Source organism: Accipiter gentilis, chromosome 28 (genome assembly GCF_929443795.1).
Source record: "Accipiter gentilis chromosome 28, bAccGen1.1, whole genome shotgun sequence".
In the NCBI taxonomy this organism is placed as follows: domain Eukaryota; kingdom Metazoa; phylum Chordata; class Aves; order Accipitriformes; family Accipitridae; genus Astur; species Astur gentilis.
The window spans coordinates 355,319-374,199 of NC_064907.1; the positions used below are offsets into that span (position 1 = coordinate 355,319).

The following is an 18,881-nucleotide window of genomic DNA, read 5'->3' on the forward strand; positions in this document are numbered from 1 at the left end:
GCCCTGCACAGCGGTGGGCGGGACCCGTGGGCGGTGGCCCTGCGCGTGCGCGGGGGCCTGCAGGGCGGAGGGCTCGCGTTCTCCTCGGAGGTGTGCGGCGGAGCGTCGGGGTCAGCGCTCTGCGCGGGGAGCCCCGACAGCGGCGGCGGGCCGGGGTGGTGGGTCACCGGAGCGGAGCGGGCGCTGGGGTGGGGGGCAGCCGTGCGGCAGTGGGCGCCCCGCCCCTGAGCCGTGGCGCCGCCGTCGCGGGGCCGTAGGCCTCCCGGGCGGCGTCGGCCGCGGCCTACGGACCCGGCGGCCTGCGGGCGGCCTTACCCCGCCGCCGGGCCAGGCTGCTCCCGGGGTGCTGGCTTTCCCCCGGAGCCGGTGCCGGACTCTCACTCGGCCTCGCGGCCGAACCGCTCGGGGCGCGGGTGGCTCCTCTCGGCCCCCGGGCGCCGGGGCTGGGCGAGAGCGGGCCGCTGTGCGGGTGCGGGGCCGCGCTCGCGTGTGCGCCCTGCGGCGCCTGGGCCGTCTGGGTCGTCCCTTCCCCCGGGTACTTGCCCGTCCCTCATAGGGAGCCGTTTGCAGGCGTCGCTGATAAGCTGTGCTCAGAGCCTGAAACGTCTAAACCCTGAGCATGGGTTGCTGCCTTAAAAAGGCTGAGAAGCGCCGGCCTCGAAGACGGCACGGCGGCCGAGTTGGAGTGGCATGCAGCGGGGCAGATAGTTGTGACACCTTGCAAAAGCTGCCGGGAGACACAGGCTGGGCTGTGCGGAGCCTGGAGCTTTTGTGTTGCCTGCATACACGGCACTGCAGATAGGGTGACCGGCAGCATCTTGCCTCTCCGACAGACAGCGCCCTCTGCCCCCGCTGGGCTCCAGGCGGTGCCCTAGCTGTCTGGCCTTGGGGAGGAGGAGAACACAGAGTCTATTCTGATACTCTTGCACGTGTGTCCTTCAGAGTGTTAATTTGCTTTAGAATTAATGCAGGGCTGTGCTGCTGGGATTAGGCTTGTGTGGGTATGAGTAGTCATGCAGCAAAGTTGGACCAAAATTCCTGTGTCCTGACAAGCGCCACATTTACTCGTGTGTGTCATGGGGACTCAGGAAGTGTGGGTGCTAGTCTGTGCTTTGCTGGTTATTCTCCAAAAAACTCCTTTGGAGGTCCAGTGAGTCAGGGGAGGCAATCTGGGGAAGAAGACAGCATGACAGGTTTCTTATAAGCATGAAGGACTTCTTGTAGTAAAAGACAGGTGGGCAGCTGTTTTAAAAGCAGGACATAGATGCTTATCTGAGCTGTGTTCACTTGTCTGGTTTGAGAGTTCTCCAAGCTTAACTGGGAGGGTCTTGTTTGGAAGGAGAGAAGCTGAGTTAAGGGAAGTTTTTGAGTGAGAAGTGAGGCTTATTCCAGCAAAGCTGCAGGTTGCTCTCTGCTGCCTTGTGGCATGACTGTGCCTTTGTCTTCAGGGCAGGTTTCTCTTAAGCCTGAATTCTGTCTGTATTAGGCATTGTTTTCTGGTGTAGATTTATCAAGAAGGCATGGAGCCACTATTGTTCTTTGTTCTGTGAACAACTAGCCTAGGTCATTGGTTCCTGACTCTTTTTTTTATGGTTGAGCTACAGCTGCCCACCTTCTCTTCATTCTTGTTTGTGTCCTTGTCCTGGCCACAGCTACCCCCAGCACAGTTACTGCTATCTGGTTTGTGATCGCACCTTGCTGGTTGGGACTTGGTTACTGAGGTCAGGGCTGGAAACAGAATCTGGTCTTCTGGCTTGCCACCTATTGTCCTGTTCCTGAGACCTCAATACTTTCAGAAGTAGTAAAGATACATTTGAGAGGTGATAGCGGCATTAAGTTATGGGAATGTGGGTAGTTCTCTGATTTCACATGTAATTCCAGAAGGCAGAGACAAGGAGGGACCTCACTGGTCTTCATCTCTGGCCCCACAGACCATACCAGAGCAGAGCTGCTGGGGTTAGGTGCCTGCTCTACTGCACCTTTCCTTTGACCTCACACAGGAAGTTGTCCTCTCTGTAGCTTAATTTCCTGCTGGTGCACTGGGAATAATCCCTCTCTATTTTAGTACAGTGCTGTGAATATGAATATATAGAATGGTTTAAGGTGCTTGGATACTAGAACGATAAGAGCCATAAGTACCTTAGCATTGGGACATAAGTTTTCCATTAAAGGTATTTAGTTCTTTTTTTTTATCTGCCTTTCCTGACTGTGATCTGGAAAATGAAGTTAGTGTGTTTTGCTTCAAAGTTGTTAACAGATGTACCTGTAATGAGTTTCTACTGGTAACTTTGATCAATAAGTATCCTGTTTAATAGCTAATCCTATTCATAAATGGAATTCAAAAAGGCTTAATTCCTCTTTGTGAATCCTGGCCTTTCTGGCTGTCATTAACATAAAACCAATTATGTCTTGGTAATTAATATCTTGTGTATTTTTAACACACACAAGCCCTTAATCACATCGTTTCCTTTATGAGGAGAGCTGTGAATGGATTGAGTCCTGTGGTTCACAGTTGGCTCTTGTAGCTCGCCCTGGCAGACAGTCTATAAATAAACCTGCAGTGGCAGAGTAGGGGTTTAGGTATTTGCATGGTGCATATTGTCTTGGATTTATTTCCTGCATTTTAATGATGGATGACAGATGCAGTTCAAATCTTTCTGGTGCCCACAGCATGTCTATTTGTGGTCTCTTGGAAGAATAAAGGGGATGTTGGCCCCCACTGTCTGACTGTGCAGATCAGGTTACTGCTATTAAAGGGAAGAATATTTTTCCCTGTTTTATTTTGTATGTTTGACAGCAGGCTTTGGGTAGTAGGCCTCGGTATTTGCTGTGTGACATCCATTTGTTTTCCCTGGGGCCTGTTTGTGTGGATGAATTACTAGCAGAAAGAAGGAAAAGAAATAGCTGAGTAGTTGTTGAACTACAGATCTTGGGAATATAGGGAGCAGGTGACATTTCCAAAACTTGATTAAAAAGGAAAGTAATGCTGGATTGCTAGGTAACAGCACTGTTTAAGAGTACATTTACTCTAGGATGCAGGCAGGGTAAGAACGGCACCTTGACTGGTTTTTAGGGTATACACTGATAAAAACTTGGTCAGAGCCGTTGCCCTGGCCTCTTGAGTGTTCAGATGCAGACCTTTTTAGTGCTCCCACAGCTGTGTTAATAGTGCAGATTCATACAGACCATTCTTGTGAAGCACATCAGTATTTTTGCTGAAATGAAACAGATCCTTTTCTTGTGCAAATCTCCAGGTGTTTCTCTGAAGATACTGTCACAATGTTAGTCTGGGTTGGCATTGAAAGAAGTCCCAGTCTTGTGTTTTGCCACATTCTCTTGCACCAGCATTCATGCAGCTGCAGGATGAGTTGGATCAGGGAACTGATGTAGTTGAAAACTGTGACTGATTTACGTGAATGCTAGAGCAAGCGTAAGGGAGGTGATGGAAATGTGTGTTGGGGACACACAGGGCTTCCTTTCCTGCTACTGTGTGCCCTGACGTTGGTTCAAACTGAGTATGTAATCCTGTCATCCTTATCTGGAAGATGTCCTTGCTTTGTATCAGCTCCCTGAAGTGGTCTACTTGTGTGTTTCCATGCGTTTGATGAAAATACTGTATGTGGCCTGCTTCTATTAGCTGGGATGAAATTTTCCAGAAATCCTCCATTCAAAAATCACTCAAGACTGCAGTAAATATGTTAGTTCTTTAATCTCAGGTAAAAATGGTGAAGGCGGTAGCTTTAGTATGGCACTTGAAAATGGTGCAGTGGGTAAATAACTTCCGGAGGTTTATAACTGGTGAAGAGTTTCTTTGTTGTGCAGTGTTGGAATTTGATGGCGATCTGTTGCGTTGAATGGGGTAAGGCTGAAGGGCCCTTGAGAAGGGAGTGTTTGCTGCAGCAGGTTCTTGCATGCTTAGACTTATTCAGTAAGTAGAAATTGGGTCATTTTAGTGAATATTTGATTAACAAACTCCTCCCCCCTTTTTGAATCTTACTCTGAACCCTGTCTGAGGTCTGTGCTAACTTTTAACAGGTTGTGAAGCAAAGCATCTCTGTGATTCTCATTTTAAGAAATTAGTCTCTCTAACCATGAGATAGAGCCACTGCTAGAATTTAGGGGCAGTGGGGTAGGAATGGGGAGAGAATTTTCTCTGCACAGTTCTTTATCACTGCTTTGGTGCAGCTACGTGTGGCTGATGTTATAGCAATAGTTGTCTTTGTGTTGGACCTTTCATTTTAGGATAGTGTCCGTTTAAATACTGCTCTTGCCTAGCATGAACAACTTGGAAATTAATCCTGCTTGAGCAGGAGATTGGACTATATGACCTCTGAAAGTCCTTTTGAAGATAATTCCTTGGTCAGGAGTGTATTAGTGACTAAGTACTAAGCAGCAGTGGTGTTTTGCCCATCCAGGGTATTGTAGGGTGCACTCCTGTATCAGATGGGCAATACCAACAGCAGACTTCTCAGAATTCCTGCAAATTTTCCTGTGCTTGAGAGTTATGTGAGTACTCTTCCCATATACCTCCAAGCACTGAAACCTGGGGAGAGCCACCTTCAGAAGCAAACTCTGGTCATGTGCATTCCCCATGCCTGTGCTAAGTGCAGCCTCCTCTGAGCCTTTTTAAGGCCTGCTGGGGTAAGGCAGCCTCAGTGCTGGGAAGGACAGAGGTGCCGGGTGCACTGGGGCTGATGGCTGTCATTGCTTTATAGCGGCTCTTCAACTGGCACCACCTCAGAGTGTTCGTGTGGCAGCACCCAGTGTGACAGAGTGAGTGGCTTCTGTGCCCTTTGGAGTCTAGTTTAGTAATTAGCCACTCCACAGAGAGGAAAACTGAAGGCCGAGTAGGTCAAGTTCGCAGCCGCAGAGGGAGCAAGTTGGGACTGGGTCTGGTTGAGGAGCACCTGGAGACAGACCCAAACTATTGGCTGGCTGTTCATTTCTAGAAGGGAGGCTGGCATGTTATGATAGCTGAAGATGTGATTCACTCTTCGTGAACCCGCTTGCACCCTTGAATGCTGTACTCCACGCCACAGATGCATTCTTCTCTTCCTTCCACCCTGGACTTTCCTGCTAATTGGAAGCATCCCCCCTGTTTACTCAGTTCCTAACAGGGTGCTTCATACCAAATAATCAATCATACAAAGTTTCTTAGTTTGTGACACATCTTAATGTGCCAAGGAATAATTCTTAGCAAAGAAGGAGGTACTGAGTCATCTGGAAAAATAAACAGTCCTTGGACACTTAATGGTGTTGATGCTTCTGCTGGTAGTTTTGTAACTTCAAACCTTCACTGCTGCCACAGGGTAGAAACAAATGGTGACTCCTCCCAGGAGTGGGTTCAGAGTTTAGGCAGCACTTTAGGACTCTGACATGTGGCCTTGAGCACATCTAGCTATGCTGGTCCTGACGTTGCTGTCCCTCTGGCAGCAGGCAGAATGTGCACCTGTGCCTGCCCTGCCATGAACCAGCAGACCTCTCCTATCCATTTTACTTAGTGGTAAGGATGAGCAGGCCCACCCTCTCTGGCCACCGTGCCTGCTAGGGGAATAGAGATGGGGGTGACAGCGGCAGCTGGACTCCCCAAGAAGTGTCCATCAAAGACAACAGGGAGGCCAACTTGATGCTGCTTGTTTGGGTTTTCTAGAGGGATCCAAACCAAAGCCTTGGTGTAATTCTGGAGGAAGTAGGAGCAGTGTTACCCCCTGGGTTTGAGTTTCACCTGGGGAAACAGTACACCCAAATGTAGAACGGGATACAGGCTGTCCTCCCTGCCAACGCAGAGTGTGGGCTTACAGCAAGGCAATGCAGTTGAACTTGCTTAGAAATCCTAGCAGCAGCAAGGCCTGGACCTTGATTGCCAGCAGCACCGTAGATACTGCAGGGCCTTGTTTTCGTTAGGATCACACAGCTAGGTCAGGAGCTGTGGCAAATACACAGCCTTCTTGGAGTCTCATTTCAGACAGGGGACAGTGCAGGGAAGCTCTGAATTCGTTTGGAGATCTTCTACCCCACTGAAAAGTGGCTTTGTTTAGCAAATAAATGTAAGCTTTGACTGTTGCTGTTCTCTTCCAAACCTGCCTGTTTGACAGGTGAGATGGTTTGCCCTGTATCTTGTACTTTGCTCAGGGAGCACTGATATAAAATTGCTGTGGTGCACATCTCCAGTGCTTCTCATCTTGCTGTCGGGTAACGCTTGCTCTGTAGGAGCCACAAATCCAAAAAATCGCTTGTATCCCCAAGTAAGCAAACACACTGGGGAAAAATAAAAACAATAAAGAGAAAGTAAAGATTTAGCCTGGGCTTTACTTGGTTGTAATAAGAACAGCTGTGTCATCACCTGTCGGAAGGCTCTGTGGGTAGTTTTTTTTTCTCCCTAGAGAAGTTAGGTCAGCTTTGTTTTTAAAATAAAAGTTAAGAAAATGGCTTTACAATGTACTGCTACAGTTTGGGCCTAAGCTCATCAGAACTAGCAAAGGGAGATAGGAGGTCAATGTATTTTTAATGTTTACTTCAGAAAGGAGAGAAGCAGAGCATGTGTTGGTTACACTGCCAAGGTCTAAGGAAGCAGTGTCACACAGCAGTAGTTACAGTCAGATGGAAAGTCTTAGCTCTACCTGAGCTGGCCTGAAAGAGGACTGGCTCTAGGTCCTTGTTGTTTTCTCCCTTCACTTGGATCTGCCAGTGTAGCTGCCTGGGTTGTCGCTCCCTAACCAATGTTTGGTCAAGTGATCTGGGTTCAGATATGCCTGCGCGATTGCATGTGCAAGCTGGTCCCCATCAGTCTGACCGAATGAGGTTAGGGAACTGTTGGAGCGGCGGAGGAATGCACATAAGTCGACCCAATATGAGTGATAGAAGTGATTCAACTTTATTTGCACGGATAGCTCATATTTATACAGTTTGCGATAATTATGCCTACTAGTCCTAATATGATTGGTACATTGCTAATGTTTATTCATTGCTAAAACACACCCACTTGTGATTTGCAGCTATGCGTGTTCCGTAACTTTCTCATGGGAACTTCTTCAAAAGTTACTTATGAAGTTATGCCAAGGTCACACCGTCCCTGTCTTTCTCCTGATAACAGCGAGACCAGCTGTTGTTTTTCTCCCAATATCAGTAAAGCCAGCTATTTTCAGCCAAGGCCTAGTCTTGTTGCTCAAACTGACATTCTTTCACACAGAACTCTGCTCGCACAACTTTTCCACAGGCCCATGTCCTTTTTCAGCAAGCCACTTCCCAACAATTCCCCCTTTTTCTTTTTGTGCGAGTAGAGCTTGGTGTGTCAGCTTTGAGACTCCTTTTATCATGCACCCATAAGCAATTTTAACTATTACACAGATTAATATCAATATACCCAACCATCGTAAGGCTTCCTTAATCAATGACATTAGCCGTGGTGTTATCCCACCAAATATTGACTCTAACACCCCATCAAACCAACTAGTTTCTTGCTGGATCTTTGTGTATGTTTCTTCAGCCAATTTATCTGTTTGTGAATAGATTGAGGTAAAATTTTAACACCTGCTGTATTGCCCTTTGCAAAGATCTGTGAACACAATTAATTAAACACAGTAAAAACAACATTATACCTAATAAAATACATAAGCACACAAAAAGAGGTTTGATTAATAGCTTTAGCTAGTGACACCCAAACATTCTTACTGTCCCATGGCGTTAACCGATGTGGATCAATCACCGGTGTCACTGTCATGCTGCTTACTACAGTCAGTGTGCTCCATATCAATCTCAGCATAAGGTTTCAAATTTATGGGTAAATCAGGAACGTATCTGCCAGACATGGAGGATGTGATTTTTTGTCCAATTGCTGTCAAGGCTTGCCGTCCCGGTGCACTTAGTTGTCTTGTAGAAGTTAAGCTATCGCTGCCCCTCAATAAATCCAGCAGCGGCTGTAAGTCTGTATTTGTAATACCACAACAAGGTCGAATCCACTGTAGGTCTCTGTTTAAATCTTTCTCCCTCTTTTTGTTTTTGAGCAATCCAGGCTTACTTAATAACTTGGGATGCCATTTTTCTTAATAAGCTGAACAAGGTAAAACTATTACAATAGCTACAATCACAGTAACTACAATAATGCCCATAATTCTTTGACCCAACCTGTTACCCCTAATGACCCAGACCATGAGGACTATGAGGAAAATGAACCATCCATACATTCTTGTGCCATCTTGCTCCACGAACTCAGGCCAGCAATCGGTAGGTGCCAGCTTTCCGTGGGCGTCCCCACAGAGGCAACGACGGCCTCACCGTACACCAGCCCGATGCTCTTCGGAAAATCCCGGTATTTATACATTTGCAGAGGAACGGGTTTTAGCACACGTGGCCAGCGGGTGCCAAAAGTCCGCCTCGGTTGCAATCTATGACGCATGCGCTCGCTGGCCAGGCGCGCTGCACGAGTCATAGCCATCTTGTCTATTGGTTCGTGGGCTTTACGATACAGTTGCGATGCGCAGAGAATCTTGACCTGTTATGTTAGCCAAGGTGACCTATACATTAGTTTTTGGCTGAGGTGGTATTCATATTGCCACATCATCTATGATGCTCCAGATGATGATGGTCATGCAAATCGAACAGGAGTCCGTCGTGGGCCTGTATCTGTGGAAACACAATCAAACTCGTTCCCAGGTTATTAATGGAAATAGACCTTACCCCTAATTTTGGCTTTAACTAACTTTTACATTTACCCCACACTGTCTTCCCGTAATCACGCTATGTTTAATCAAATTATGCTTAACACACTTTTTACCTAAAGCAAGTTCTATATACAATAAGGCACGCTGTTCTAAAAACCTGTCTGAAGGACTCAGTGTCCGCTAGTAATACTCTATTAGTTAGAATCTGTCGGATCAGTGGCTTCAGCACCCGCCGGTGCCGTGCCAGTTGCCATTGGGACAATTCTGGGTCCAGCATCAGTGCGAAGCCATGGCTTGACCCACTTAGCCGGGATCTCCCAGTAAGTTTTACTTCTGCTGATCCGCACCATTTCCCGGATTCTGGGTCCTTATACATTACCATGATTCCTGTACTTTGTTGCGTCCTTTCTGCCTGTAAAAGAACATGATGCACTACCATTGGTGGGTCTTTGTGATCACCTGTCAATCTAAGATAATTTAGCACAAATAAGTCTTTGGCCAATCGTTCCTCTGGGAGTAAGCCCTGGGTTCCCCCTTTTTGTTTTTGCAGCATGTTCTTTTAGGGTTTGGTTGGCCCATTCGACAATAGCCTGTCCTGTGGGAAGATGTGGAATACCGGTACCGTGGTGAATTCCCCACAAATTACAAAATCGAGCAAATCGTGTAGAACCGTAGGCTGGGCCGTTGTCCGTCTTAATTTCTTTAGGCACACCCAGTACTGCAAAAGAAGCGTGAAGATGTCATTCAATATGTAAGGCCTTTTCTCCAGTTCGTGCCATGGCCCACATGGCAGCAGGATAGGTATCAATACACACGTGCACAGAACGCTTTGCACCAAACCACGTGACATGGGTGACATCCATTTGCCACAACTGCAATGGCAAAAGACCTCATCGGTTAAGCCCACGGCCCAAGCCCAGCCCTTCCTTTTGACAATCAGGGCATGCTTTAACGATACCTTGGGCATCAGTAAGTGGTAAGTCAAATTGCTTTGTTAACATCCTAGCGGGTTGGTGCAAGAACGCATATGATTGCCGTGCTTTGTTGAAAACGATTCCCTGGAGGAGGCTCCCGTGGCGCTGCAACCAATTGGTCAGCTCTGTCATTTCCCGTTTCTCATCTGCACAGTGTTCTCATACCCAAGAGTTCTACCAGAGGGGTCATATCGCAATTAGTGATACCGCAAAGATTCCGCACCCACTGGATATCTCCCACAAGCTTCTGGACATCATGTAACATTGAAATTCCTCATGTTATTTGAACCTTCTGAGGTTTAACATTGCTAGCATTTATGTGCCACCCCAAATACTTCCAAGGTGCTGCCTTTTGCACCTTTTCAGGAGTGATTATTACTCCGCGATGGCTTAAGATGTCCTGCAATTGAGTTAAAATCTCATCCTGTGGCAAGTTACTGAGGTAACTGCTTTCTTACAGGCTCTGATGCCCAGGCCACATACACCTGACGCATCGTGGGGGAATTGCGCATTCATTGCGGTAACATGACCCAATGGTATCTCTTATAGGGATCTGCCTTGTTAATTGATGTTACCGAAAAGGCGAACCGTTCAGCGCCATCTGGGTGCAATCTTTTAAATTTATAATTAACAAATCCCATTCTTCTGGAAGCATAACTGGAGATGGCAAACCTGGCTGCAGGGCTCCCATACTGTGCATCACCACATTCACAGCTCTGAGATCATGTAACAGTCTCCGCTTCCCACTTTTCTTGGGAATGGTAAATATTGATGTATTCCATGGACTAGTAGAAGGAACAACTTGTCCCGCTCTCAACTGGTCCTCAACTAACCCTTGTATTTTTAGTAGCCTTTCAGAATTTAGCAGCTACTGATCAATCCAAACCGGTTCATCTGTTTTCCAGTTAATTTTCAGAATCGGCTACCCCTCAGTGACCGCTCCTAAAAAGGATGCGTCACTAACATTGCCTTCATTTGGCTCAATAAATCATGGCCTACGAGGCCAAACAATTCAGTTGGGGTAGTCATGACATACGGACACGTCGTAATGTGTTCACCATCGGGGAACACAAATGTAATCGGTAGCTGACTTACTAAGGTGGCTTGTGTGCCCCCTATCCCTGCAATACCAAAGTTTGGATTGATCAATGGCCATGATGGAGGCCAAATGCATTGTGAAATAATCATAACATCAGCACCTGTATTGATTGTCATCGGTTTCTTGACGACAACTCCATTGGGCCCTTCCAATTGCACTACCTTTTCTGGTTTACCTCTTGTTGTGTCCATGGCAAAGTATACCTGCGGTTTCCCTGTGGAGCCGAATCCACCATCTCCACGTTGTACTTCACCTGGGTTCGGAACACACGACCTGAATGGAACTAATTGTGCTATTCTGGTACCTTTAGGAATAGAAACAGGAGGGATTACAACATGAATCATAATTTTCACAGTCCCACAATAATCTGCATCAATAAGCCCTGGGAGCACCAGAATTCCTTCTAGAGCTGTTGAAGATTGCCCCACTAAAAATGCACTAAGTCCAAACCCCAATGGTCCCTTTATGTTGACTGCGGTTTCCACATCCACTCCGGAGCTTCCTGCGGTGGCGGATCTGGTGGTTGCGAGGCTGCCTGAGGGCTGGCAGCTCAAGCCCCTTGCATTCGTGTCGTCGCGCGAGGGGCCTTCGCAGTCGGTGTAAAGTTTCCCTTCTTCCTGTATTCTTGGTGGTATGGTTATCTTTCTTACACTTGTTGCAGCACTTACTGTTAACAGTACCTGTACATTTGCTCCTAATGTGTCCACGTTTGCCACAGTTAGAACACTTGACCAAGGGTGTCTTACTGGCCTTGTGTTTCTTTGTAGCTCCTTGGAGAGCTGTGGCAGCATAGGCTACTTTCTGTGAGTCCACTGATCGATCCGTGTATTCTATCATATCAACGATGTCTGCATTTTTCGGCAAATTACACAATGCTTTGCGTGTCTTTTCAGTAGCATTTTCAAAAGCGAGTATTTTGAACATGTTTTCTTTCATGCCCTCGTTCATGTCAGGGTGGTCATAAATTGTATTCTCCTGTTTCACCTGGGTAAAAGCATGGCTGTACATATTGTCTGGTACGGTAAGAAAAGCTTGATACGCCAAGATCTGTGATAGATGATGAACCTCAGTGACACATTGTAACTGAGCGTTCCCTGATGCGAAGGGTCCAGTACCCATCGGCATCTGCGTGGTTACTCCCCATAGGGGATCTGTTTGTTGTCGTGATGTTGCTTGTTCCCTATCACAGAGCTTCTCCCACTGCCAGAAAAACACTAACATTCGGGCGGGTGTCAAAATCAACTGTGCTAGCTGTTTAATATCTTGAGGTATCAGCGTATCAGCAGAAAAAATGAATTGCAGTATTTGGTGAGTTAACGCAGATTTGATTCCGTACTGACTCACAGCATTCCTTAATTTCTCAATGACCTTCCAGTCAAACACCTCCCATTTTTTCTGTCCATTTGATGCAATAACTGGGAATGCTTAGAGCATAGTCCCTTCTATAATGGCATCTGTTATTACACCCCTCCAATGTCTCTGCCTTTCTTCTGCAGCGGCTATTACAGGCGGCTCCGCGTCTATCACGGGTGCGGTTGGTTTCCCCGTCTCTTTTCCCCATTTCCTTTAACAATTCTAACATCGTCTCTTTTTGTTCTATTATTAGAGTAGCCAAGTCCTTGTTTGCATTATTTGAATCAGGGTGTATGCTAGGTATAATTTGTTCATGTTGAACGGTGGTATCTGAGGGCTGGTTTTTCGTAGGCAGATTTTTACTCACTCCCTGATTCTGTAGGGTTTCCTTTAATCGTACGGTTAGGGAGGCTTGGGAACTGTTGGATGGCTGATTAATATCGGCAGTCCCAGGGAGTGGAGCAGAAGTCAAGGGCACGAGAGTAGGCGAACAAGCTCCAAAAAGTCTCTCTCGCTGCATTATGTTTTTCTCCCCGCTTTTCCCTTTCACTTGCGGTTGGAGAGAGCGAGCAGCAAAAGCAGACGCAGACGCTTTACGATCTGCTTTCATTTTTTACAGAGTTGTCTTAATCAATTTCCATAAAGTTGCAAGATCTTTAACTTCTTTAGACCCGTCACTAATTTCATCCCATAGGGAGGTTCCGATAGCATTCCAGGTACTAAGCTCAAAAGCTGTACCCACACTAATTGAAAGGTTTCTGTCCTTGCTTCATTAGTTTTTTAGCTGATTTATCACCATCAGTTACTATATCCCATAATACGTCTCCTAATCTACGCCATTCACTCTCCTCAAATAATAAATCCGGATTCTTAAAGCATCCCTTAACGCGACCCAGCGCGACTAACCCCGAAATTTGCTTAACGCAATTTACCCCCCGCTTTTCTAAAAAGCACAGTAATAATTTTAGGGCTACCTCTTGATCCATTGCCGGCCGGCTTCTCGATACTCCTGGGTGCTACCTTGATTAAGGCACCTCGGTTAAAAAGTCTTTGCAGCCTTTTTCCAGTAGCCCTCACTGACGGTGAACCCCTTTTGGACGGTCCAGGCACGAGAGTTAACACACCAACCAAGACGATCAGCGTTCGGTTAATCTTTTGCCCCCCGGTCGCTGCTACCGGTGCTTCTCAGTGTCCGTCGCTCCAATTCCCCTTTCTTCGGTCCCCGTTCGGGCGCCATTTGTTGGAGCGGCGGAGGAATGCACATAAGTCGACCCAATATGAGTGATAGAAGTGATTCAACTTTATTTGCGCAGCTAGCTCATATTTATACAGTTTGCGATAATTATGCCTACTAGTCCTAATATGATTGGTACATTGCTAATGTTTATTCATTACTAAAACACACCCACTTGTGGTTGGCAGCTACGCGTGTTCAGTAACTTTCTCATGAGAACTTCTTCAAAAGTTACTTGTGAAGTTATGCCAAGGTCACACCGTCCCTGTCTTTCTCCTGATAACAGCGAGACCAGCTGTTGTTTTTCTCCCAATATCAGTAAAGCCAGCTATTTTCAGCCAAGGCCTAGTCTTGTTGCTCAAACTGACATTCTTTCACACAGAACTCTGCTCGCACTTTTCCACAGGCCCATGTCCTTTTTCAGGAAGCCACTTCCCAACAGGGAACAGCCATAGATGTAGTCAGGGAAGAGGGTGTCGTAAATTCAGTCAGAGGTTACTCTTATAACCCGGCTCTGCTGCAGTTGGGGCGCTGTTTTGGTTTGCTTTGTAGTATACGCATCTGAATTATATTGTCTCCTGAATTCAGGCAGGCATTGTTGATCTGCTTTGTAGTGTGCCATGAATGCTGTTACTACTCTGTGTGCTGTGGATTGCAGCATCTAAAGAGGTGCTGAGGTTCTAGTGTGTGATTCACATAAGGGAAGGGAAGCAAAACAAATTTTCTCCATTTTCCAGAGTTCATGATTCTCTTGTTTCTTATGCAGGTCGGATTACCAGAATCCAAATGGCTCTCTTGAACAGGCGATTGGGTTTATCCTTAACCCATCTAAGCAGTACGGTGATCCAGCGACACTTAAGGTAATAGTCAAATCTTGCTTTTGCTTTTGTTTTCTTGGGAGAGTTTCCTCATTGAAAGAGATGCTGTTAAGTAGGTCAAGCATAAGGTATAGTATTTGTAATTCAAAAAGGATAATATAATAGAAAAAAAAAAATCTCACAGTTGTTTCTTCACAGGTTGTAAAGTGAGCCCAAACACAACAACATATGCAGGTTCCTAGCAGTCTGAACATGGTCTGAACTCTGCATTTTCATATGCGTGTAAGGAGGCTTTTAAACCTTTGAGGGCGATGCAAGGGCCTGCAAGCAGAAGTTAAAAGCACCTGTGTTTCTCAGCCATGTGCAAAAGAGCAACAGCCAGCCCCTGCTGATGCAGAGCCAATTACATTTTAAAAATTATTCCAGAGCTTATCATTTCAGTTATTTAGAACAAAAGTAACCTGAAAAATTATTTCCTTGTACCTTAACAGCGTGCATTTTGTTAACTTTCATCCTTGTTTGAGGCTCAAGGCATTTAAAGCTTCTTAAATTTATGGACCTTATATTTTACAATGCCTGGCACAAAGCTTAGAGCCTAATCCCACAGTACATTCGGTGCAGGTACGGGGAATCTCTAGCATATAACTCTTTGAAGGGTCAGGGCTTCAGTTTAAAGGGTGAGAATAGTCATTCCCATGACTGTAGTCTGGAGAGGGGATTAAGACAATGCTCAGGGCTAGGTTTTGTGATAGTCCCAGGAGCTATCTCGAGGAGGTATGTAAGTCTTACTGGCTTTCTCTGTAAATGGGCTGCATGAGAGCATTGGCCAGTAGACATTTAGAGGATATATATATGCTGACAGCGGGAGGGAGGCAAAGTCCACAGATGTGAGCAGTGCTACTACAGGATGTCAGCAGTCTTAACGGGGAAACTCACTCTTTGTTGTGGGCCTGCTTTGGATGTGATGGGGTTTTGCTCCAAGACTGTGGCAGAAATGAAAAAAGGAGGGGAAAGAAAAAGTCCTTCTTGTGCAGTTACTCTTGTCAAGGGGTTATCAGGACAATCACACTTATAGTTGTTTGCTACTGCTTCGTTGTGGACTTGGTCCCACCTAGGTTTCCTCTTCTCCTTCCTGTGACAACACTCTTGTCCTTTCCAGCCTCCTCCCTTCTGCTTTCCCTGCTGTGCAGCCACAGCTGACAGGCAGAAGATAGAGAGTATGGTATACCACAGTCCCTGCCAGGGGATGGGAGAGGGTAGCTGCTTGCAAAGGTGAGTGACTTCTGAGAGAGAAGGGAGGTGCCCTTTTGTAGGAGAAAGCTGGGGTAGGCCTCTGCTGTGGGAAACAAATCTTGAAAGGCAGCGCTTGACCTCTGGAACAGTTAGACTAACACAGACTGACCCAGCTGGCCTTCCCTTACTGCATGTAAAAATGTCTACTTCAACTGAAGTCCACCCACACTGTGGTTGATACACAGGGGATGTCTTGCTCCTCTTCCAGGCAGTGTTACAAATACAGGTCCTTTGTCTTCAAGAACGGCTGATGGTCCCCACTGGTCTTTATTCACTGTATATGCTTCTGCTCTGCAAAATGAGGTGAGCGGTTAGCTTGATTCCATATGCTGTCTATTTGAGTGGTTCAGCTGATAGCAGCTTGGCATATCTGCAGCTGTCTGGCCAGCATGTTTCTAGTACCTTACTGCAAAGCGGTTGTTTAGTAGTAGAAAGGATCTTCCTGATTTTCCGATGGTCTGTGTTTGGGCATCCTTTGAAGAGAAGCAACAAGTCACTTGAATTTGAGCTTACTGGATAAAAGAATAGCTGTTACTATAATGGGGGTTGAATTATTTCTGTTTATTCCTGCTGTTCCCAAGCATATTCAGAGTGAGCTCTAACAACTTAGTATTGTGCAGTTTATTTCTGTTGTTTCTTACTCCTGGTAATCCCACAGAGCAGATGCAGAAGAGACTGCATCTCTCTGGGTTCCTTCCACATGGGGAAGGTGATGACCTGTTAGATTCTAGTTGGTGGCATCTTAGCACAGCCACAGCAGGACCTCAGAGGTCTCACTGAGAGCAGAATAAGATGGGGGACCCTCCTAGGCTTCACTGGAAAGAAGATGGGCCAGAAAAGTCCGTATTGCTGGGGACTGTGTACAAGACTGAAAGAGCCTGACTTGAGTCTTAGCTTTCTGTAGACTGTTTGTAGCAGAAGCAGGCACATTTTTTTTGCTTGTAAATTGAAGTTGAATGGAATCATTTGCAGTTGCTAAAAAGCCCAGTAAATGCAAGCCACTCTTCACGCCATCTTTTAGTTGTGTTTCAGAGTAGAACAGTTGTTTTATGTTTGACATTTAGTGAGGAGTGTGCAAAGCCCAAAGTATCATCTGGCTTTCAAAGACCGCATTGAAAGCAGTCAATGCATCACCCATATGGTATGTATTTGTTGCTGGCACCTTCTGAGTGCTTTGTGTAATGACAAGATCCTGTGCTGGGTTTGCCCTTGCTCCCCAAGGATGATTGAGGAGATCTGTCTCTCATTCTTTCCTGTCTTTTGCTAGTATCACTGGAGCATGCCGAGCAATACAGAAACTCACCCGCGTGCGAGTGGTGGACAACAGCGCCTTGGGGAACACACCGTACCACCGGCCACCAAAATGTATCCATGTGTATAACAAGACTGGAGTTGGCAAAGTAGGAGATACGATCCTTCTGGCTATCAAAGGAGAAAAGAAGAAGGCTTTAATTGTAGGGCATAAGATGCCTGGCCCCCCCATGACTCCTAGATTTGATTCCAACAATGTGGTACTCATAGAAGACAATGGAAATCCAATAGGGACTAGAATAAAAACACCAATACCCTATATCCTGCGACAGAGAGAAGGAGAGTTCTCCAAAGTATTGGCCATTGCCCGCAACTTTGTATGAAAACTAAGAAAGGTCTCTGGCAATCCTGTTTATGTCCTTTCATACAGTAGCAGTTCCTTGGTCCTTTTTTATAAAATAGTGAAACGTGAAAAAGTTGAGGTTCATCAAGAGTCTCCCTTCCTGATTACAAGCAGCTAGTTTAAATGTTGAAATACTTTGGTTTTGTCCAAAAGAAGCTTGATTTATTTCACAGAACAACTGCAGTGTGTTTGGGAAATGGTCCTTCACCTTTACTGCTCCAGTGGTGTTAATTTGGTCTCTAATCATTAAAATGAGAACATGAAAATCCTTCTTGTTTTGTACTACTGATGCTCTCTTTTCCCTATTTCTGCCTTTCCCAGTTCCCCAGGAGCAAGACGCAAAGTGCAGTCCCTGACCCATTGACACTGGGGTCTACAAAATGTATTCACATGTAATAGAGTAGGAGGGATATATAATGAACTGCTGGTGACTTGGGCACATTCACTAAAAGGGTTACTTTCTATGTCTTGGCCTAAGAAAAGTCTTCAGAAGGAATCAGAATTGGGAGAGCATGGTGGCCTACAACTTCAGTGGTGTGTGGTTGAACAGGGTATGCCAGAGATGGGGAAGCAGAGGTAGGAAGGGGAGGTGAATGGGGTAGGTTTGAGATGCAGCCTATGCTCTCCACCTGACCAACCTCAGGAAATCATGTTCTCCAAGTAATGCAAGGCCTGGGTTCAGACTGAAAAGTCCACAGAAAGAAGCTTCCTTTTGGACTGCTTTTTGGGACCATGTCAGATATTGCGATGTTGGTTTGTGAGGCTGCCTGTTGTCCAGCTTCCTAAGCTAAGGCACAATAGAAGGCAAATGCTATTGTATTGCTTTCAGGGCCAGCTGTGATCCAGCAGCCAAACAGCTGCCTTTCTATGGAGCTGAGCAGAGAAACTTGGTGCTTGTGGCAGGTAAAGGGGCATTGGGGCAGAGCACTCCTAGAAATAGCAGTGCAGGGGAAGAGGGTGCAGGGGATGCAACCAGTAGGAGTCTGGCCAGCTTCAGGCCCCTGAGCTGACTCCTCACAGGTCTGGTGGCAGCGGCAGCTGGCTGTGCCTTGTCCTTCCACCTCCCCTCCCTGCTGTGCTGGGAAAGCTCCTTACCTTGGCCCTGCATTGCCCCAGTGTGAAGATCTGAAGACTGCAGTGCTGAGCTATTCCATGCTTCACTAGTTACTCCTGGCAGATGTATCTGCCCTATGTTCTCCACTGGAATCCATGTTGCCCATGGAGAACGTGAGCCCTGGATTCCCTTGTACTCCATTACTTAAGGTAACGCAGGTAAGATGATAATTTGAGTTTAAATTCAGTCTCAACCTTTAACGGCACTATCGTGCTTAGTAAAACCTCCCTGTGAGGTGGAGGGGCCCAAGCCAATGTGCTGCCCAGTTCTGTGGGAAAGCAGGATCGACTGTTGCTGGCAGCACGTTCCTTGTTTGCTGTTGTCCATGGGCTGGTGGGCACTAAGTCTGCTGCTCTGAGTCCTGAACCCCTCAGGCACTGCCTTTAAGCCCTCAGCCTGCTTGCTTCATAGGTGTTTGCCTGCTGCCATAGTAGCCAAGCAGATGCTTGCCTGGCTGATGTCAGTCTTTCCAGTCTATCTGGTGCAGGCGACTTCCAGGAGGAACTTTCCGTGTTCGGAGGTGATGTTTATGCCATTTTGCTAAGCAGGAGGGTGAACAAACTGTGCATGCCAGTCACAGTCATCACTGTGACTAGCCTCCCTGCCTTGGGCGGGGTTTGCCTCCATGTCACAGGGCCATGGCATGGCCTGACTCACTGCCTTTTTTTCCCTGGTTGAATTT

At 46.6% G+C, this 18,881-nt stretch overlaps 1 protein-coding gene across 2 annotated transcripts; it reads left to right on the plus strand.

Moving 5' to 3' along the window:
- The first annotated feature begins 32 nt into the window (after positions 1-32).
- Positions 33-17,356, plus strand: MRPL14 (mitochondrial ribosomal protein L14). 2 transcript variants are annotated; one of them, XM_049831007.1, is made up of 3 exons: positions 33-90; positions 14,087-14,180; positions 16,699-17,356. In XM_049831007.1, exons 2-3 carry the CDS (start codon positions 14,107-14,109, stop codon positions 17,063-17,065), a joined length of 441 nt encoding a protein of 146 aa, XP_049686964.1. In that variant the 5' UTR covers positions 33-90; positions 14,087-14,106; the 3' UTR covers positions 17,066-17,356. The 2 variants fall into 2 exon arrangements, with proteins under 2 accessions (XP_049686964.1, XP_049686965.1); XM_049831008.1 differs by lacking the exons at positions 33-90; positions 14,087-14,180 and adding an exon at positions 14,203-15,410.
- The last annotated feature ends 1,525 nt before the right edge of the window (positions 17,357-18,881 follow it).